General features: G+C 36.1%; 1 protein-coding gene across 1 annotated transcript in view; it reads right to left on the minus strand.

Moving 5' to 3' along the window:
- Positions 1-16,811, minus strand: part of LOC122812068 (ficolin-2-like) — a 228,680-nt gene that overhangs the window by 186,930 nt on the left and 24,939 nt on the right. Inside the window, exons 3-4 of the mRNA XM_044084335.1 lie at positions 16,394-16,465; positions 14,335-14,376 (exon numbers count right to left, since the gene is read on the minus strand). Of these exons, the coding sequence (XP_043940270.1) occupies positions 14,335-14,376; positions 16,394-16,465 (114 nt within the window). The remainder of the gene's footprint in view (positions 1-14,334; positions 14,377-16,393; positions 16,466-16,811) is intronic.

The following is a 16,811-nucleotide window of genomic DNA, read 5'->3' on the forward strand; positions in this document are numbered from 1 at the left end:
GTTGGTAAACAGAGAGTCACCAGCTGCATTATTAGACTTTGTTAAGCTGGCAAGAAGTTTGCTAGAAGAACCTAGGGAGTTCAGATTATTATATGGGACTATGAGTTTTGAAAGTATAGGGGTATTATTGGGTTGGTAAAATATCTTGTGGGCAGTTGTGAGTTGGGGGATAATCAGATGGTTTTGGAATTCGAAACAATTTAGTTGTCTAAGATTCGAACAGTGATGGGTTCTGAGGGGATTGCCAGTAGCGAATCTAGCAATGTTATTATAGGAGGTTGCTAATTTGTTAAGGTTGGTTTTCTTAAGGTTGGTAAATATAGGTGAAGCATATAGGAGGGTTGAGATTAGATGGGAGTGAGCAATCTTCACTCTGGCTGCTGAAGTTAAAAAGGGTTTTATTCTGTATAAGGAGCCTATTTTTCTATTTACTGTTTTAATGGTATTGTTTATATGGTAATCAAATGAGAGATTATTATCAATGGTTATTCTTAGAAGTTTAGTGGTAGTGTCAGGAAGAATAACAGTACCATTATTTGAAGAGATAGAGAAGTCTAAGGGGGAAGACCTAGTAGTGGGTGTAAAGAGAAGGAGTTTTTTTTAGCATTAAGAAGGAGACAGCGTTTGGTAAACCATGTTTCTACAGTGTTGAAAACATCTTGAGTAAGAGAATATCTTTCAGATGGAGAGGCTGATGAGCATATTAGTGTGGAGTCATCTGCATATTGAATACAACTGGCTTGTGGAATTGCTACATGGAGATCATTAATAAATAAGGAGAAGAGAAATGGTCCAAGAATAGAGCCCTGAGGGACCCCAGTGGTAACAGGTAAAAAGGATGAGACTTGATTTTCCCAGAGGACTGCTTGTTGTCTATTGCTGAGGTATGATGTGAACCATTTTAAGGCCAGAGAATCAAAGGTAAGAGATTCCAGAATATTGATTAAGAGGGCATGGTTAACCATGTCGAAAGCTTTAGAGAGGTCAATGAAGAGTGCAGATGAGAGGAGGTTTTTGTTATGGTTTCTATTGATGGTATCTGTGAAGGATAGAAGGGCAGTAGTTATACTATGTGATGGTCTAAAGCCATGTTGACAGTGTGCTATTGGGTTGTGCTGTGTTGAGAGAGATGGCATAGAAGTTGTTTGTGAATGCCTTTTTCCATAATTTTTGCTAGGGGTGATAAGAGAGCAATTGGCCGATAGTTAGAGTAATCATTAGAGTTCCCGCCTTTATGTAAGGGGATAATGTGGGAGATTTTCCAAATATCTGGGATGGTTCCTTCTTGGATTGTCCTATTTATAAGGATAGATATAAGGTAAGCAATTTCCTTAGCTGCTTTTTGGAGAAATTGGGAAGGAAGTTGGTCAGCAGATGGAGTACATGGCTTAAGTTTTAGAATAAGTTTATAGATGAGAGAAGTAGAGATGGGTTGTAATTTGAATTTCGAGAAAGAGTGTGGTAAGTCAATGGGAATGCTGTAGTGTTTTGAGATAAGTTGAGTAGATAGAGATTGTATAGTGTCAGTGAAGAAAGAGTTGAAGGTATTGGCAGTTAGATGGGGAGTATTTGGATCTGCATAAAGTCGGGTGGGTGTTCGGGAGTTACCTGGGGAAAGGAGCTTATTAATGCAAGACTAGAACTGTTGGGGATTATTTTGATGAGTTTGCTCAAGTTTACAATAGTAGTTTTTTTTATCTGTAAGTATAGCTATTTTTGTGCTGTTTCTAAGCTGCCTAAAATATAGGTGATCAGAGCTATTTCTATAGGTTCTCCATTTAGCCCAGACTTTGTTCCTAAGTAGAATTTGATTGCTAGTTTCATTAGAAAGCCATGGGGCTGGGTTAGACTTCATTCTAATGGAACGTTTGGGAGCATGCTTATCCAGGATAGATAAGAATGCAGTGTTAAAATACTGTACTGCCTCTTCAAGTGGGAGGGATTTTAATGGGTTCCAGTTGCATGCTTTAAGGTCAGTTTGAAATAATTCTGCCTTAAAGTGTTTGATAGAGCGTGCTGTTCTAATGATGGGGAAGTTTGGGAAGTCTTTCTTTTCTCTAGTAATGTAGGTCAAGGAATGATCACTTACATCATCAGGCAGGGTTCCTATTTTGTAAGATTGTTTCACTTTGTTTATGAGAATCCAGTCTAAGGTACTCTATTTTTTGTTAGGTTTGTTAATCCTGGTTGTAGAGGTTATAGTTTGGGTAAATCCATGGAGGTTAATATGAGAGGTAGGATTTTCAGCACTAACACTTTTCCAGTCCATGTTAAAGTCACCTAGTATTATTGTTTCTTGGGGGTAAGTAGAAGACAGCCAGCTAAGAAATGCCTCAATTGTAGTAATATTATTTCCAGGTGGTATGTAAATGCAGATAATATATAAAGATTTGTTTATGTTGATTTGAAGCTTAGTAATGAGGATTTCTGTGTTGCTATCCTGGGTTGGATTAGATGGGAGGGTAGAGATATGAAGACCATTTTTAAATAGAATTGCTACTCTACCACCTTTACATTTTGTTCGGTCTTGTCTCACTATATCATAACCTTGGGGAATAATTTCATTATCTTTAGTTTCTGGTTTCAACCAAGTCTCAGTGAGGCAGAGGATATCAAAGGAGTGAATATCTAAGTGGGCATGAAGGTGCGCTACCTTATTATTGATGCTTTGGATATTAAGATGCCCTATTCGGAGAGAGCTATTGAGATTGGGGTGAGTTGTTTGGATTGTAGGGTTAGTAGGGCCAGGGTTGGGGTGGACGTCGCCATCTTTCAAGGTGGGATTATTTAGTTTTGTTCCTGAGTTGTATGTCAGATAGGTTAACAGTTTTTTTTTTTCTGAGGGTAGGTTAAGTTTGATGTGGGAGAGTCTATGGTATTTGGGTAGTAGGTAACTGGGATTGGAAGTTATGTTAGAATTTCTATCGAAGGATATGTATGTGTAGATTGCAGTTTGTTTGTGAGAATGGTTAAGATGGAAATAGTGAACTTTTTCAAGGGAGGTAAGAAGGTTGGTTGAGATGAGAGTAGTTGAGAGTATTATTGTAAGTGTTAGCTTGGCGAGATTAGGGAGAGGCATCTTGGAGAAGTTTGTAAAATAAGAGCTCAAGTGTAGGGATATAATAGGGAGTGAGATGTGAAGGGGAGGAAGATAAAAGGAGTACAGGAAGAGAAAAGAGGGGGATATTGTATGGATGAGTTAAAAGTAGGAGGATATGATAGGGGTACTCTAAGGAGTGGCTTATTGAAAGGGATTGTTAAGGAGGTAGGGGTGTAGTTAGAGTTTCTGGGGAGGGGTGATGTATGGGATAGGTTGGAAGTGAGAGAGGGTGTGGTAAGGGAGGTATAAGAGTAGAACCCCTGGGGGTGGGTGGAAATTGGGGGTAGGGTAGGGGAGCAGAGTGAGCCCGTAGGGCGAATGGAGCGGGTTACAGCTGAGAGAGGCTGAGAGGCAATCAGTTTAGCTAACAGTGGCCTGAATGCTGATCCCTGCTAAAAAGTTCAGGCGTGCAAGATGCCAGAAAAGATGGTATAATATATACATGAAGACAGAGACTGGGAAAAGGCTAGATCAGATATTACTAGTTCCACCTATTTCTAATAGCCCCAAGCCATACATGGTTTTACTTGACAATAAAAGGAATGAACATACATTGGCATTAGTATAAGTCATTTTTACACAAAAATATACACTGTTCATTATAAGAAATGCACTCAGTTTAAGAAGTGACATATATAACCAAAAAATGCCTTGCAGTAATGAGAAGGACACATAATATTTTATATTTATCTTAGAAAACGGGTTTAAAGAATCATAGACCTGACTGATTATTCCATATTCCAATGGTGTATGTTGATTCACAGATAGAACCCAATAAAACAAGGGCTACTGTCACTGCACTAAATCCATTTGTCACGAGAAAACATAAAGCTTAAGCTAGCAGCATCTTCACATTTCCTAAGTGACAAAAATTATATTTTTGGAATATTAAACAACTAGTCATGCCTATTATGTCTTTAAATCCACGAAAGAAAAGAATGTAACCAAGTTAAAATAATCAAATAAATAAGTTGCATTGTGTACATCTTAACCTGGCCACTGTTTCGCCCAATAACAGAATCATACAACCTACTGTCCCAGTACACAGACCAGGCAACAAGTGTTTTTATTTAAATCTTGTCTTTTCTCCAGATTTTATTAATTTTTACCTTTACATTTACAGCCTATATCTGGCATATGGTATAACAACAACATTGCACATATTACAACATCTCTAAAGTTGTCAGAGCCACATATTATTTCTGAGAAATGAAGTCTGCAGCTGTGTTCTCCTGAATACATACTTTGGCACAGCTATACAACAGTAATGAACCATTAATGTAATATGCTGGTAAAATCATAAGGGTCTTGGTGAGACCAGATGTGAGCTAACAGGTCATTTATGGTGACATCTGATACTATACTCTTATAGCTACCTTCAGTATCCATCTTATAACCTCAGGGCTTCTGACATCAGCAGAAGGAAACTGAAACCCTGGTAACAAGGCTCAGTGCTGAGTTAAATTTACACCAAATACGATATTGCGACAATGCAAACAAAACAAACAAAATGTGTTATGTGTTTGAGAACTCATTCAATCCCTTCAGCGGTTTGAATATATTTTTTGTATGAAGAGTCATTTCATTCTGTGGATATTCGCAGGGTGGGGAGTGCTACATGACCTCCTTCTTATTGTCAATTGTAAAGAATGAATTACACCAGCGGGTGGGCTAATCTTATTCAGAAAAGTAATATTTTTAGGGTAACCTTCTGTGAGCTATAGTGGTAAGAACTCAGTCACAAATCACTTGCCCAGAAGATGGTCAAACTGCTTTTTCCCTTCTGTTATATATGTACATATCCTTTGCATACCCACAGCTCAAACTCAGCTAATGCAGGTTAAAAAAATAATGCTACACTTTCATTATTGACACTGTACCTGGCACTGCTGAAATCTGTTGCATTGCCAAACCTTGGTTGTGCTGGGGGATTAAATAAAATACACCCACCCACATGGCACATGTTATCAAAGCCCAAATGACATAGTCATTATATTAATAAAAAAATAAATAAATATATATATATATATATGAGAAATATATATGCATTATAAACAATTTAAGATGCTACATAATGCTCATCTTCTAAGAATAATAATACCCTAGATAATGGGTAGTATCAGCATTGGATAATACCAGACTGCCAATCAGCAATGAGATTCCACAACAGAAGCATCACCTGTCAGAGTACCTTGGGACAGTTTGGTGTCACCAAGTTTAGCCCAGCTTATAAGATATTATTACCTGCTGTTTCATTTAGACCTTGATAACTGATGTGACTGTTATTAAACATGACCTCTGAGCAATTGTATGTAATAAGGTACTGGTGGATGCACAATACAGATATTATCTCACACACAAAGGTGTTGTGAGGCAAGACCCTAAAGGGTGAGTACCTTACAGTCCCTAGGCTTCCAGTAATATATGTGCACTGCACACCCCCAGATACCGTATTACACTTATAAAATGGGAATTTTTTTCCAGCCAGCTCTTATTAATCTCTTAAGCTGACACCTATGTCAAGTGAACCCACATGTAAAACACCAAGTAAAATCTGAACAGAGCATGAAACAAAGAGAGTTTGTAAAAAAACAGATAACAGCTAATAATCCAAATTTGAAAATAAAAATAAGAAACTTCTGGACATGTTAAACAGCATTAACTACATTACAATGTCTATAAATAGTTAATGCTACCAAAATAAAATATATTTTGAAAAGCTCTAAGAGAGGACATGAACTTATGCTTTGAAAGAAGAACCCACATTCTGTGTGCATATGCACACACATGCCTGTCATATCTATGGGGGTATATTTTCAATATATCTGTATGATGGCAATTATTGCTAAACTTAATAACTGAAGCACATAAAATAAATTAAAAAAATCTGTGCTATACACACTAATGCATGAGTCTTTCTAACCCAATGAACAAAACTCAAGGTATTCCAGCCCTGGCAAGTGTTTCCAAACTGCCAGATTGCTACTTCACTTCCCATTTCCCAAATAGGAAGAACCACTAGGTATAACCATATTAAGCAGACATAATTGTCTTCTATCCTCCCACATCTCCAACATTTACCTGCCACACAAATGCCCCTTCTTTTCACCCTTACTGGTGAATTCTGGTATTGCTGTATTTCTTTGGTGTGTGTAAATGCAGTAGATATAATAAATAAAACATCAAGCCATTGAATAAGACAATTACCCATTAGCAGATTGTAAAAGTCTTCCCCAGCATATCTTCCTTTTGTCCTTATAGACTATGCCCTTATACTCTTTGGGTTCTATAAGTCCTTGTATAAAATATTAATAACCCTTTACTAAGCTTTCTATCTCTGCATAGAGAATCCATCATTTTATTTTTACACAGAACTTCTTGAATCCTGTTCCTTATTTTTGTCCCTTGCAAACATAATATAGTTGTAGATATTACCAAAGTTTAATCTGTACTTGGGATCTCTTTCTCTTGACAATCATATGTTTATATTTCCAACTAATTTGCACCAATATATATATATAGCTGATTTGGCATAGTGGTATGTTGCTCTGACTGTAGTGCACAGGCTCCTGAGTTCAAGACTTGGCAGTGAAATGCATAGTGGTAACACAACATTTACATATCGCCTACTTAGAGGCAATCTCTGCTTGACTTACAAATCCATGTCTGATCCAGCTCTGTTAGAAATGCTACAGCTAAATAAATCCCAATCCCTCTGCATCACACGCTCCAGAGATCTCAACCTCAATACCACAATCAACAGAAAAAGCTGTAGGGACAGGTTCATAACTTAGAGGCTGCCCATGTTATGGAATAGACATACATGTCAAACAGAGCACCTCACTGGCCCTCTTCAACAGAAATCTTGATGAGTGGATGGGAAATAGAACATTCACCCTGGGGGTCACTCCAGTGGCTCTACTCGACAGAGGCACTGGGAACTAACATGGGGTGGCACAATACCAGGGTAATCCTATGGGCTAGGCTTGTAAAAGCTCCAGGGCCATTAGCCTAGTACACACATATGAACATAAGAACCTATTGACATATTTCAGCCAGTGGATCATTTTTGATTCAGCTCAGTTATCAGGATGGGCCTAAATCTTATTCAAGTCTTTCAACAGTATAAAGGTTTCCTGCCCACAGAACTCCATTCATAGCTACACTTCTAATCTACCTTGATCCTAGGCTCTGCATCTGCTTTCTGTTCTGTTCTGGAATTTGTGTGTTTTTGTAGTTTCAATTTTACATTTATTAGTTTATGTATGGTATTTACAGGTTTTATAGTGCATTTTAAAGTAAAATATTTTGTCCACCAACTTGCTCTAATTGATAGTCATGTGGGGTTATAGCTTATTAGCCATGTTGAAGTTTGGTAGGATATTTTCAGGCCTTAGAGTAGTCATTTGAAAGACCTGTCTGTCAAACTTTCATTCGCTATTGCACAGTTCAGTCTGTAAACAACTGCTAACACTAGCATTACCTCAAATAAGTTGTGGCAAATGAAGTAATACAAATTAAGACACTACCATATCAGTAGCACAGTGTTTCATAAGCATAAATACTTTTTTACAATGTATTTACGAGAGTAATAATTTTGTTGGCAAAAAAACTGAAATGCATATATATGCAAGCAGTAATGTTGCCCTCCATCATTTTTAAGTTAATTTATTTGCTGATATGCTTGTTGCACACTTTACCTGCTCAAGGAATTTGACAGAATACCCTATTCAAACATTGTTGATAAACTCAAAAGGTTAGGTATAAACCTTTATGTCACCCACTAGATAGCCAGCTAGCTCACAGACAGGACCCAGGAAATTAGAATTGGGGAGTCCACCTACACAAAGAAGCCAGTCACAAGCAGAAGTCCTCAGGGATTAGTCCTGGGGCTGCTTCTTTTTGGTATTTACTTCTGTGAAGTCAAGGCCAATGTCAAGAGCCTTTGTCTGACCAAATATGCAGATGATTGCAGCTTAGGAGCAGTCATAGTTTCCTGAACCAACAGCAATGTTCTCTAGGAAAGGCTGACATAGACAAATAACTTGTGTCAGAGCCACAGACTAAAACTGATATAATAGTGTCTTTTGGAAAGTCATCCACTCTTGATAACTATCATATGGGCAACACACCCCTAATAATTGACTCAGTAGTCAAGGCCTTGGGGACACACATAGACAGTAATCTAGCCTTTGACCATAACATGTCACCTCCTTCAATGGTACCAACCCTCACTCGCCCACAAACTACTAAATCATGCTCTAAAAGTCCCCTCCCTCCAAAATCTACCCCAACCCTATCATGCCACCAGACCACTATGCTCCAGCAACAAAAATCAATTACAGGTAACTAGAACCTGGAACTCTGCTAGAGAAGCTCTCTTCTCCTACTCCATAGCAAAATTATGGAGTACCCTTCCTCACACTATAACTTCTGTGTCATCACACACTAACTTCAAAGCTGCTCTAAAATCTCATCTAAAAGAGCACTGGCCATGCCTAACAAACCTCTCTAACATCTCTACCCCATCCTCTCTAATCCCTTTCTTCCACACCTCTAACTACCTCAGATTGCAGCCAAATACATTGCTTGTAAACCTATATCTCAGCTGTAATCTTAGCCACTGTTATTCAAGGGTAATAGCTGTTAGCTCATCTATTAAAATACTTGCTAGTCTTTATGGCACCAATGATATAAGTGTTGTACCATTTAGCTAAATACTTAATTTCATTTTGAACTATAACTGCTTACTACTATTGTTAAACAAAACCTACCTATACTTCTTGTAACTTGTAATTAATTGTTGTTTTTACTGTGGAGCTTTTCTCCTGGGGCCTCCGTTGAAAAAGGACCTGTGTCCAGTCGGATTGTCCTGGTCAACAAATGTAAGTAGTGAAGAATTAATTTTATGTTGTCCAAATTATAAACACAGGTATGGCATTTAGGTCCAAGGAACTTATTTTTATATTCAGCATTCATCAGATCTACCATTGAGTACAATGCCCCCTTTGACAATGTGGGAAGAGACTAAACAAAAGATAATACAAAAACTGAGAAACTGGAAGCTATGTTATATGGATATGGATAGTAAGAAGCTGGAAGCTCTGTTATATGAATATGTATAGTAAGATACAAGTAGTTAAAATGTTTTTAGTCCCATTAATCTTATATACAGGTCAGGCATATTTTTATTTTCCAAAGGAGAAGTTGTGGACAGCAATTAATAAAGAGCTGAATGATTTTATCTGGGAGGGAAGATGGCAGGAGTCAAGTGGGATAAGCTGATTCTTTGAATAGAACAAGGTGGATTGGGATTACCCTATTTGAAGGAGTATTTCAGAGATCCACAGTTCAGGCTCCTATACATAGACAAGCAGAAACCTATAATTCAAAGTAGAAAGGAATGATGATGAAACATGAGGAAGTTCAAGAAACAAGGAGAGACTGGGATTTTGGATGCATATCTTTAAGGAGAATAACAGTAATTATATACAATATTATATTATATTATATTCATAAAGTAGAAGAAAGCATTCTAAGAACTAAGCCAACATGGGAATGGATGAAGGAGATTCTGCCAATAGAGATGACTGCAATTAGGGATACAGACAATAGGCAAGAGGGGGCTGGAATTTACTGGAGAAAACGGACAAAGGAACAAAGGTATTGGGAACAAATAACTAGAGAGGGAAAGGTAGCAGAATGGGAAGATGCCAAGAATTTATTTGGACTGGAGGTTAAAGATTGCCTTACCTATCAATGATTAACATCAGAGAATAGGCAAAGATAAACAAATATGTGGGTCCTAAATGAAAGACCAGCACAGGCAGAGTTTTAGTAGAATCTAGAACAGAAACTTCCATTAAAAAAGGAAGAATTGGTAGAGCATATAAAATATTGCATGTAACTATAAGAATCCATTAGAGGAGGTTAGAAAGGATTGGGAAGAGAGACTGTATAAGCAATTTGCAAAGAAACAATGGGGGATATATGTATGTCTTCCAATTATGCAAGAAAATCTAGAAGATTTAGGATTGTTGCTTAGAAATTTTTACATAGTTATTTTTATACCCCAAGTAGTCTCCAGAGAATTTTTCTTCAGGTAGACAGCAAATATTGGAGGTGTGATTAGGAAGAAATAGGTAATTGGAAACATATTTTCTGGGACTGTAATAAGTTGGCAGACTTCAAAGATTCCCTAAAGACTACTCTGTCAGAGATACTGGGTGAGAAAATTGGTGCAACTAGGGGAATTATTTTTCTGAGCGATGATACAGAATCGGAATTGCCAAGACATAGAAAGGCCTTTCTGAGTCTAATTATGTTGGCTGCCAAATAAGCAATTACTAGAAAATGGAAATCAAAGTCTAAATCAACTGTACTACAAGTAGTGAATATAGTAACAGAGATAAAACAACTGGAATTGGGATCTTTAAAAAAGGGTAGGAGAAAATTCCTTAGGATAAAATAGGAATTGTAAGAACAATACATACAAGGGAGGAATGAAGTTTAAAAGAAGGCAGGACTTGAATGAGCTATGCAATGCTTGACTGACAATGATTGGGTAGATTATAAGTGATGTATAATGTTTGCAGCTAGGATAATGTCAATATGCTTTGTGTTGTAAAATGCTTGCAGCTGGGATCATGTCAATATGGTTTGTTTTAGAGTACAGGGCAAAAGTAAGGTCCTCTGCAGACCACCTCAAAGGCCTATCCCTGTATTATATCTCCTACAGGTTGTTGAGGGGAAATATATGACTGCCATACAAGGCATTGTTGGACCCACCCTGATGGACCTCCTACAAATCTACAAATACGCAAAAAAAAAAAAAAAAAAAAAAACAGCACCAGAATCACCTGTTCTAAAGAGTTATACCTTGCCTGTGATATAAATAGTACCTGCTGGAGAGTCAGACATGTATACCAGGGACTACCCCTTCTCTGGAACAGGCTCCCCATCCATGTGAAACAGAGTTCATCCTTAACCCAATTCAAGTATAACATGGGTAATTGGATGGGGAACAGGAAATTCATCCCTGGTTTTGCACTTATGTCTCTAATGGACACAGGCAGACTGTGAATGTTTCATTTCCCAGGACCCTATTTGTAAATGTTACATCTCCCAAACCCCTTCTTACTCTTATCAAGAGTACCAGAACTTGTCAGAGATGTGGGGTGAATGGTTAAGCTTCAAAAGGTCCTAGCAGTCATTAGCCTAGTATACACCTATGAACATTTTGCATATCCACAAATTCAGCAGCATCAAAACTACTAGATCCAAGGATTAAACTTTACTTGTGATTTAACTAAGACATGATGGAGTGACAGGTACTTATCTCAGGGAATTCCCATTCTCTGGAATAAGTGACCCATGCATATAAATTGCAGCCCTTCCCTAACCTTATTCAGGTATAACCTAGACTAGGGGATGGGAGATTCACCCCTGGTCTGACAACTATGTCTCTGATGGATAGAGGTTGCATTTAAATCATGCCCAAAATAACATACACTCCTTCAAATAACCTGTATTGCAAAATAGTCCATGGGATACATTTGGGTTGAATGGATAGGCTTATAAACCCCGCCCCCCCCCCCCAGTGGTCATTAGCCTAGTATATATATATTTATGAACCTATAAACCTAAAAATATTTATATGTAATCATTCCGGTAGCAACACCCAAGAACTAGAAGAAAGCAAGGCAAGCAGTAATGCTCTCTCACCCTCTCAATTTTCTTAAGTTGGTTTAGCTGTTAGTCTACCTTTTGCCTTTAATTCATTGGCATTCATGGTAATTTGTATGTTTGTTTAGTTCTATTTTCATATGTATTTGTATCCATGCTGTCTTTTACTTCTGTATTCGGTATCTTCAGATCTACCTCCTATTTCAAACAATGTCAGGCAGATTCTTTCTACTGCATTTCTGTCTGCTGATGTAATTTGACTCCGGTTTTAGACTGTCTGCTTTTGTTGCTGCGGTTACTGTTTTTCCTTCATGTTATTCTCTTCCTGTCTCTTTCTATAGTGCTTCATTTTCTTTTTCTACAGTTATGCTTTCACTTTCTTCAGGAGATTAATGTTTTTACTTCATTTGATGCATTTTACTATCCCTGATCAGGTAGCATACTTAACTTTCAGTGTTTTATTACTGTAACATTTATTAATTTGTGCCACAGATCTGATTCCTTTTGTTAGTAGTAGTATTACTGTTTTATCCAGGGACAGTAGTGTATTTCAGTTTGAGATGTATATTTCTGACTTCTTTTTTTTTTTTACTAATTTTGCTTTTTGTTTTGGAGTATTTATATTTTTCCATGTTGAATGTTATATGTGAGGGGATAGAGACCAGAGAGTGAATATGAAGTTCAGGTTGCCTTCACTAGCCTTTTTCTGTGCATGTAACAGATCTCATGTACATGGAGCCTGTAATTTGATTGTTCAATTTCCTCATCCATTTTATAAGCCAATTTAGATGTTACATTCTAAATAATATATTCTGCATGTGGAGAATGATGCATTTATATCCAAGCCTGCAATATGTTAGTTGCTCACAAATCACAATTTTAAATACTACACAATACTGATATCCAAATTATTACATGCATTACAGAGGAGATTATCAGGTGTTCCCCATGAGTATATATATATATATATATATATATATATATATATATATATATATATATATATATGTATATATATATATATGGGACATATTGGCAAACTATAAAGAAGAATGTCCAGTATCATTGTTACAAATAAGTACAGTGTTTATGTGGTTTAACTGATCCTTATAACTGGGAGCTAGATTAATGATTCAGAAATGTTTTTGCAATAATACAGCAGTGGGGGTTAGATACTGCCATGTTGACAGCACTCTCTACTCCCAGCCATTTCTGCTATCTTATCACAGCCTTAGTTAACATATGTTATTTGTTGCTTTACCTCTTTTCCAGAAAATATTTGTGTTATTCTAAGTATAAGCAGTTCAAGGGGAGAACACATGATTTTTCTTTAAATCAGTTCTCTGTCATTTTACATAGAGTTGATAAATATTTCATAAAATCTATACAGTTGTCTGGGTATACCACTGTTTATATGGCATTATACAATAAATAGATATTAACATTCAAAAACATGCACACTGATTGGATAGCCCAAATTAGTGTGCTTATGGTAAATCTAAATTTAGTCACAGAAAACTGTTTGGTAGCATGCTGCAGGGGTATTTACATTTTCTGCATGGCTACTGAACTTGCCCACCACAATCTATTAATTTTCACAGTATAATGCAGTATAAAAAAAAGCCTACAGGTAGCTAAACTATGCAGCTATGAATGTTACCTGCCAAAAATAAGTCCAGGAAGTAAAGCACTCTGCAGGCATAGACATTTATTAATTAAAAAGAAAAAATAAACTGACAGGTGGGATACCAGGAGCAAAGAAACAACTCCAAGAATATGGAACTCTTTCACCAGTTCAAAAAATAAATAAATAAAATAAAAAAAGAAACAGAACCACTTATGATAAGCATGCACTGTGCAAGCATTGGCACGTACTTGCCGCATGATTCTCAGATCAACCAAATGGAAGAAGCTGCAGAAGACCACTAAAGTACATTTATACAATGGCATTATTTAAAAAAGTTAAGCAATTTGTTTTTTAAATAATGTCATTTTATAATAGCAATAACCCATGACTGTGTAGAGCTATCTCAGGATTTACCCACAACTGACTATGTTTAATCACTCAGACTTTGCCTGATCATGCCAACCATGGATAAGTCCTGATATATCCACACACAGGGGTAGATTATTGTTAAAGTTTACTTCCTTTGAGGGTACTATGGTACCCTCATCATCATAAAAATTATGCCATTTTTCTTCAATCAGTTTACCTTAAATAATTAGCACCATTGATCTTTTCAAGAAAAGAGGAAGGATCACTGTCTAGTAGTCTTTTGATATTGACAGCTGTTCATATTAAGGACTGAGAGTTACTCTAACATAACAGAAGTTACAATTTCTGAATTACACATAGAGAGAAAACCAAAAAATTATATCCCTGGTGTTGTTTATCTGCTGGAATAGATAAACATTGTCACAAAAATATCACACTGTTTCTTTGCGTAGATATTTTTTTTTTATTTAGCATACTTTATAGTACAGTAATATATTAGGGTTAGATGTAGGTTATGGTTAACAGTATAATGGTAATATAAAGTAGTTCTTACCAGAGCTGCAGTCTGTTGTAGAACTGGTGCTTCCGGCTTCACCTATAGAAAGAAGATGCAGCTAATTAATTGGATAGGCAGAATGTAAACAACATACCATGGTAAGGGCAGCTGATAATGACATTTAAAGTGTTAAATTAACAGATATGAAAATTATGATACAGTCTCTCAAAAAATGAATTCCTTTCTCGATTCTTGCTGTTATAGTGTAATGTCACTGTTTTAGCAAAAGGCACAGTCTACCTCACACCTCTGTTGTTAGCTACCATCTGGCGTATGATACGTAACTACAGGCCAAGTGTCAGACTCGTAATCAATCATTAAGCTTCAGTCAGATTCAGTTTATGTCTCCTTGCCAACTAGTACCCTTTAAAAATAAAATAAAATAAAATAAAAAAAGACATCTCACAGTCAGTATTAATAACTTTTGTAAGAAATTTGCCTTACGTATCTTTTAAATTGTATTTTACTCATGACGATGTATAATGTGAACACATCAAGCAAAAGCTTTGTTTCCATTATGTATGTGTTATTTGCTATCAATGTAGTAATTCCCAAATGTTTTGTTAACTTATGTTTTGTCTGCAATTGCTACTTTTGTATTCTTTTTGCAAGCTTGTTAAGCTATAGTTTATCTGTACAGGAGCTTTTCTCACTGGGCTTCCACTGAAAAAGGACCTGTGCCCAGTCAGACATTCCCAGTAAAGAAATGTATAGTAAAAAATTAAATAAAATAAAATGTAGTTGAGTTGACTGATTCAGTTATTATTGCAGTAATACATTAAATGTCATTTACTGTCAATGCTCTTAATTTGTACTGAGTTATAACAGCTATTTATGACTTTGCATTTAACAACACTGTATTATACTGCTGTTATGTAACTACTGACAGTGAATGTATTTAGCACTTGTTTTTATCCTTGGTACCTACTTTGTCATTAGGTAGGCTTTGTTATAGTAAGTAAAAATGCTGGTTGCATAGCTAGTCAGATTTCACAAAAGGAGTGTGACTATCACCCATTCATACTTTTATGGTCAGTTCCTGCTACGTATATCATCAGTGATGGGTAATTAATAGTTTTATGACTGTAAGGACTTCCCATATTGCATATTTTTAAACGCCTTTATTAGATTATCACTTAAGACATAGGCACACATACATTTATAGAAAATAAAACCATATTAACATTTTTTCATTTACATACATTATACATTACATATTACATGCATATTGTTTATAACAAACGTCATTCAGTCCAACATTACATAAATTACTCATTTCCTTACTTCCCTTAAACTTCACTCCTTCCCCAAACATTATTCTCTGTGTATGGGATATTGTTACTGTATCATTAATCTGATGTCAGACTACGCTCTTGTGTTAGCTAGCTGGTCCATAGAAGAAAATGTTTTGTGTGTTCATTTGTGCAGTAAGTAAATAAATGAATAAAAGTCTGCATTGCAGCTGGTTTGCATTTATGTTCCTGTGAGTATGTTGTACATATTATTATTCTATTTCTATACTGCAACTGCAGTTCCTCATGTCTTCCTTGGCAAGAAGGGACCTCTAGTGAGCATAACATGACTATTCAGTTCCCAAGCAAATGAACAAGCTATAAGCATAATTTTCAGCCCATTCAAACCTTCAAAATGCAGTGAATCTTACCTTCCAAAGAAAAGTGCACTTTCTAGAGACTTTAAAATAACTATGCGTAATAAATACATAAATGAATAACCTAGAAACTTGGAAGGGCTTTTTTCCACATGGATATATATATATATATATATATATATATATATATATATATATATATATATATATATATATATATTGCTTGTTTTCTGTTTTGTGGACTAGGAATAAATTACGTGTACATTAGAATTCTAATTTTTGACAGTTGACTAGTAATGTCATAGATGTACTGTAAATCATTTATTTCAATTTGTTTGTGGATCCATGGTGCATCTATGTAGAATTAAATTGTTAGTGATATAGTCTGGTTATAAATGTACAATCTATTGAAACAGACCTTGATTTAAAACACATCCGTTACTATACCTTTTTCTCCGTTGTCACCTTTCTGTCCTAAAGGTCCAGATTTTCCTGGATAGCCCATTTCTCCCTTCTCTCCTGTAAAATAAAGAAAAGAAAACGAAATGTAATTGTTGCACCCAACTTAAGATACATATCTGAACAAGTCTATCAAAACTATACCTTTACTTCAAAGTACGTCATGTTTTTAAGTTGGTGAGTTACTAATGCTTCCAAGAAAAATATGTATTATTTCAGAATAATACACCTTTTCTTCACATGGAATGCAAAACAGCTTTGTGTTACAGTCTTAGTGTCTCAGTGACATCTCTTCATCTTTCTTCCTTGACATATATTGATGTTGGTCCCTTATTTATTTTTTTATATTGCTTTACATTAATACTGCATTTTCTTGTTATCTGCTGGGCATACTTATTTTTGAATG

The sequence above is a fragment of the Protopterus annectens genome, chromosome 1.part1 (genome assembly GCF_019279795.1).
Source record: "Protopterus annectens isolate FY-2018-M chromosome 1.part1, PAN1.0, whole genome shotgun sequence".
Lineage (NCBI taxonomy): Eukaryota > Metazoa > Chordata > Ceratodontiformes > Protopteridae > Protopterus > Protopterus annectens.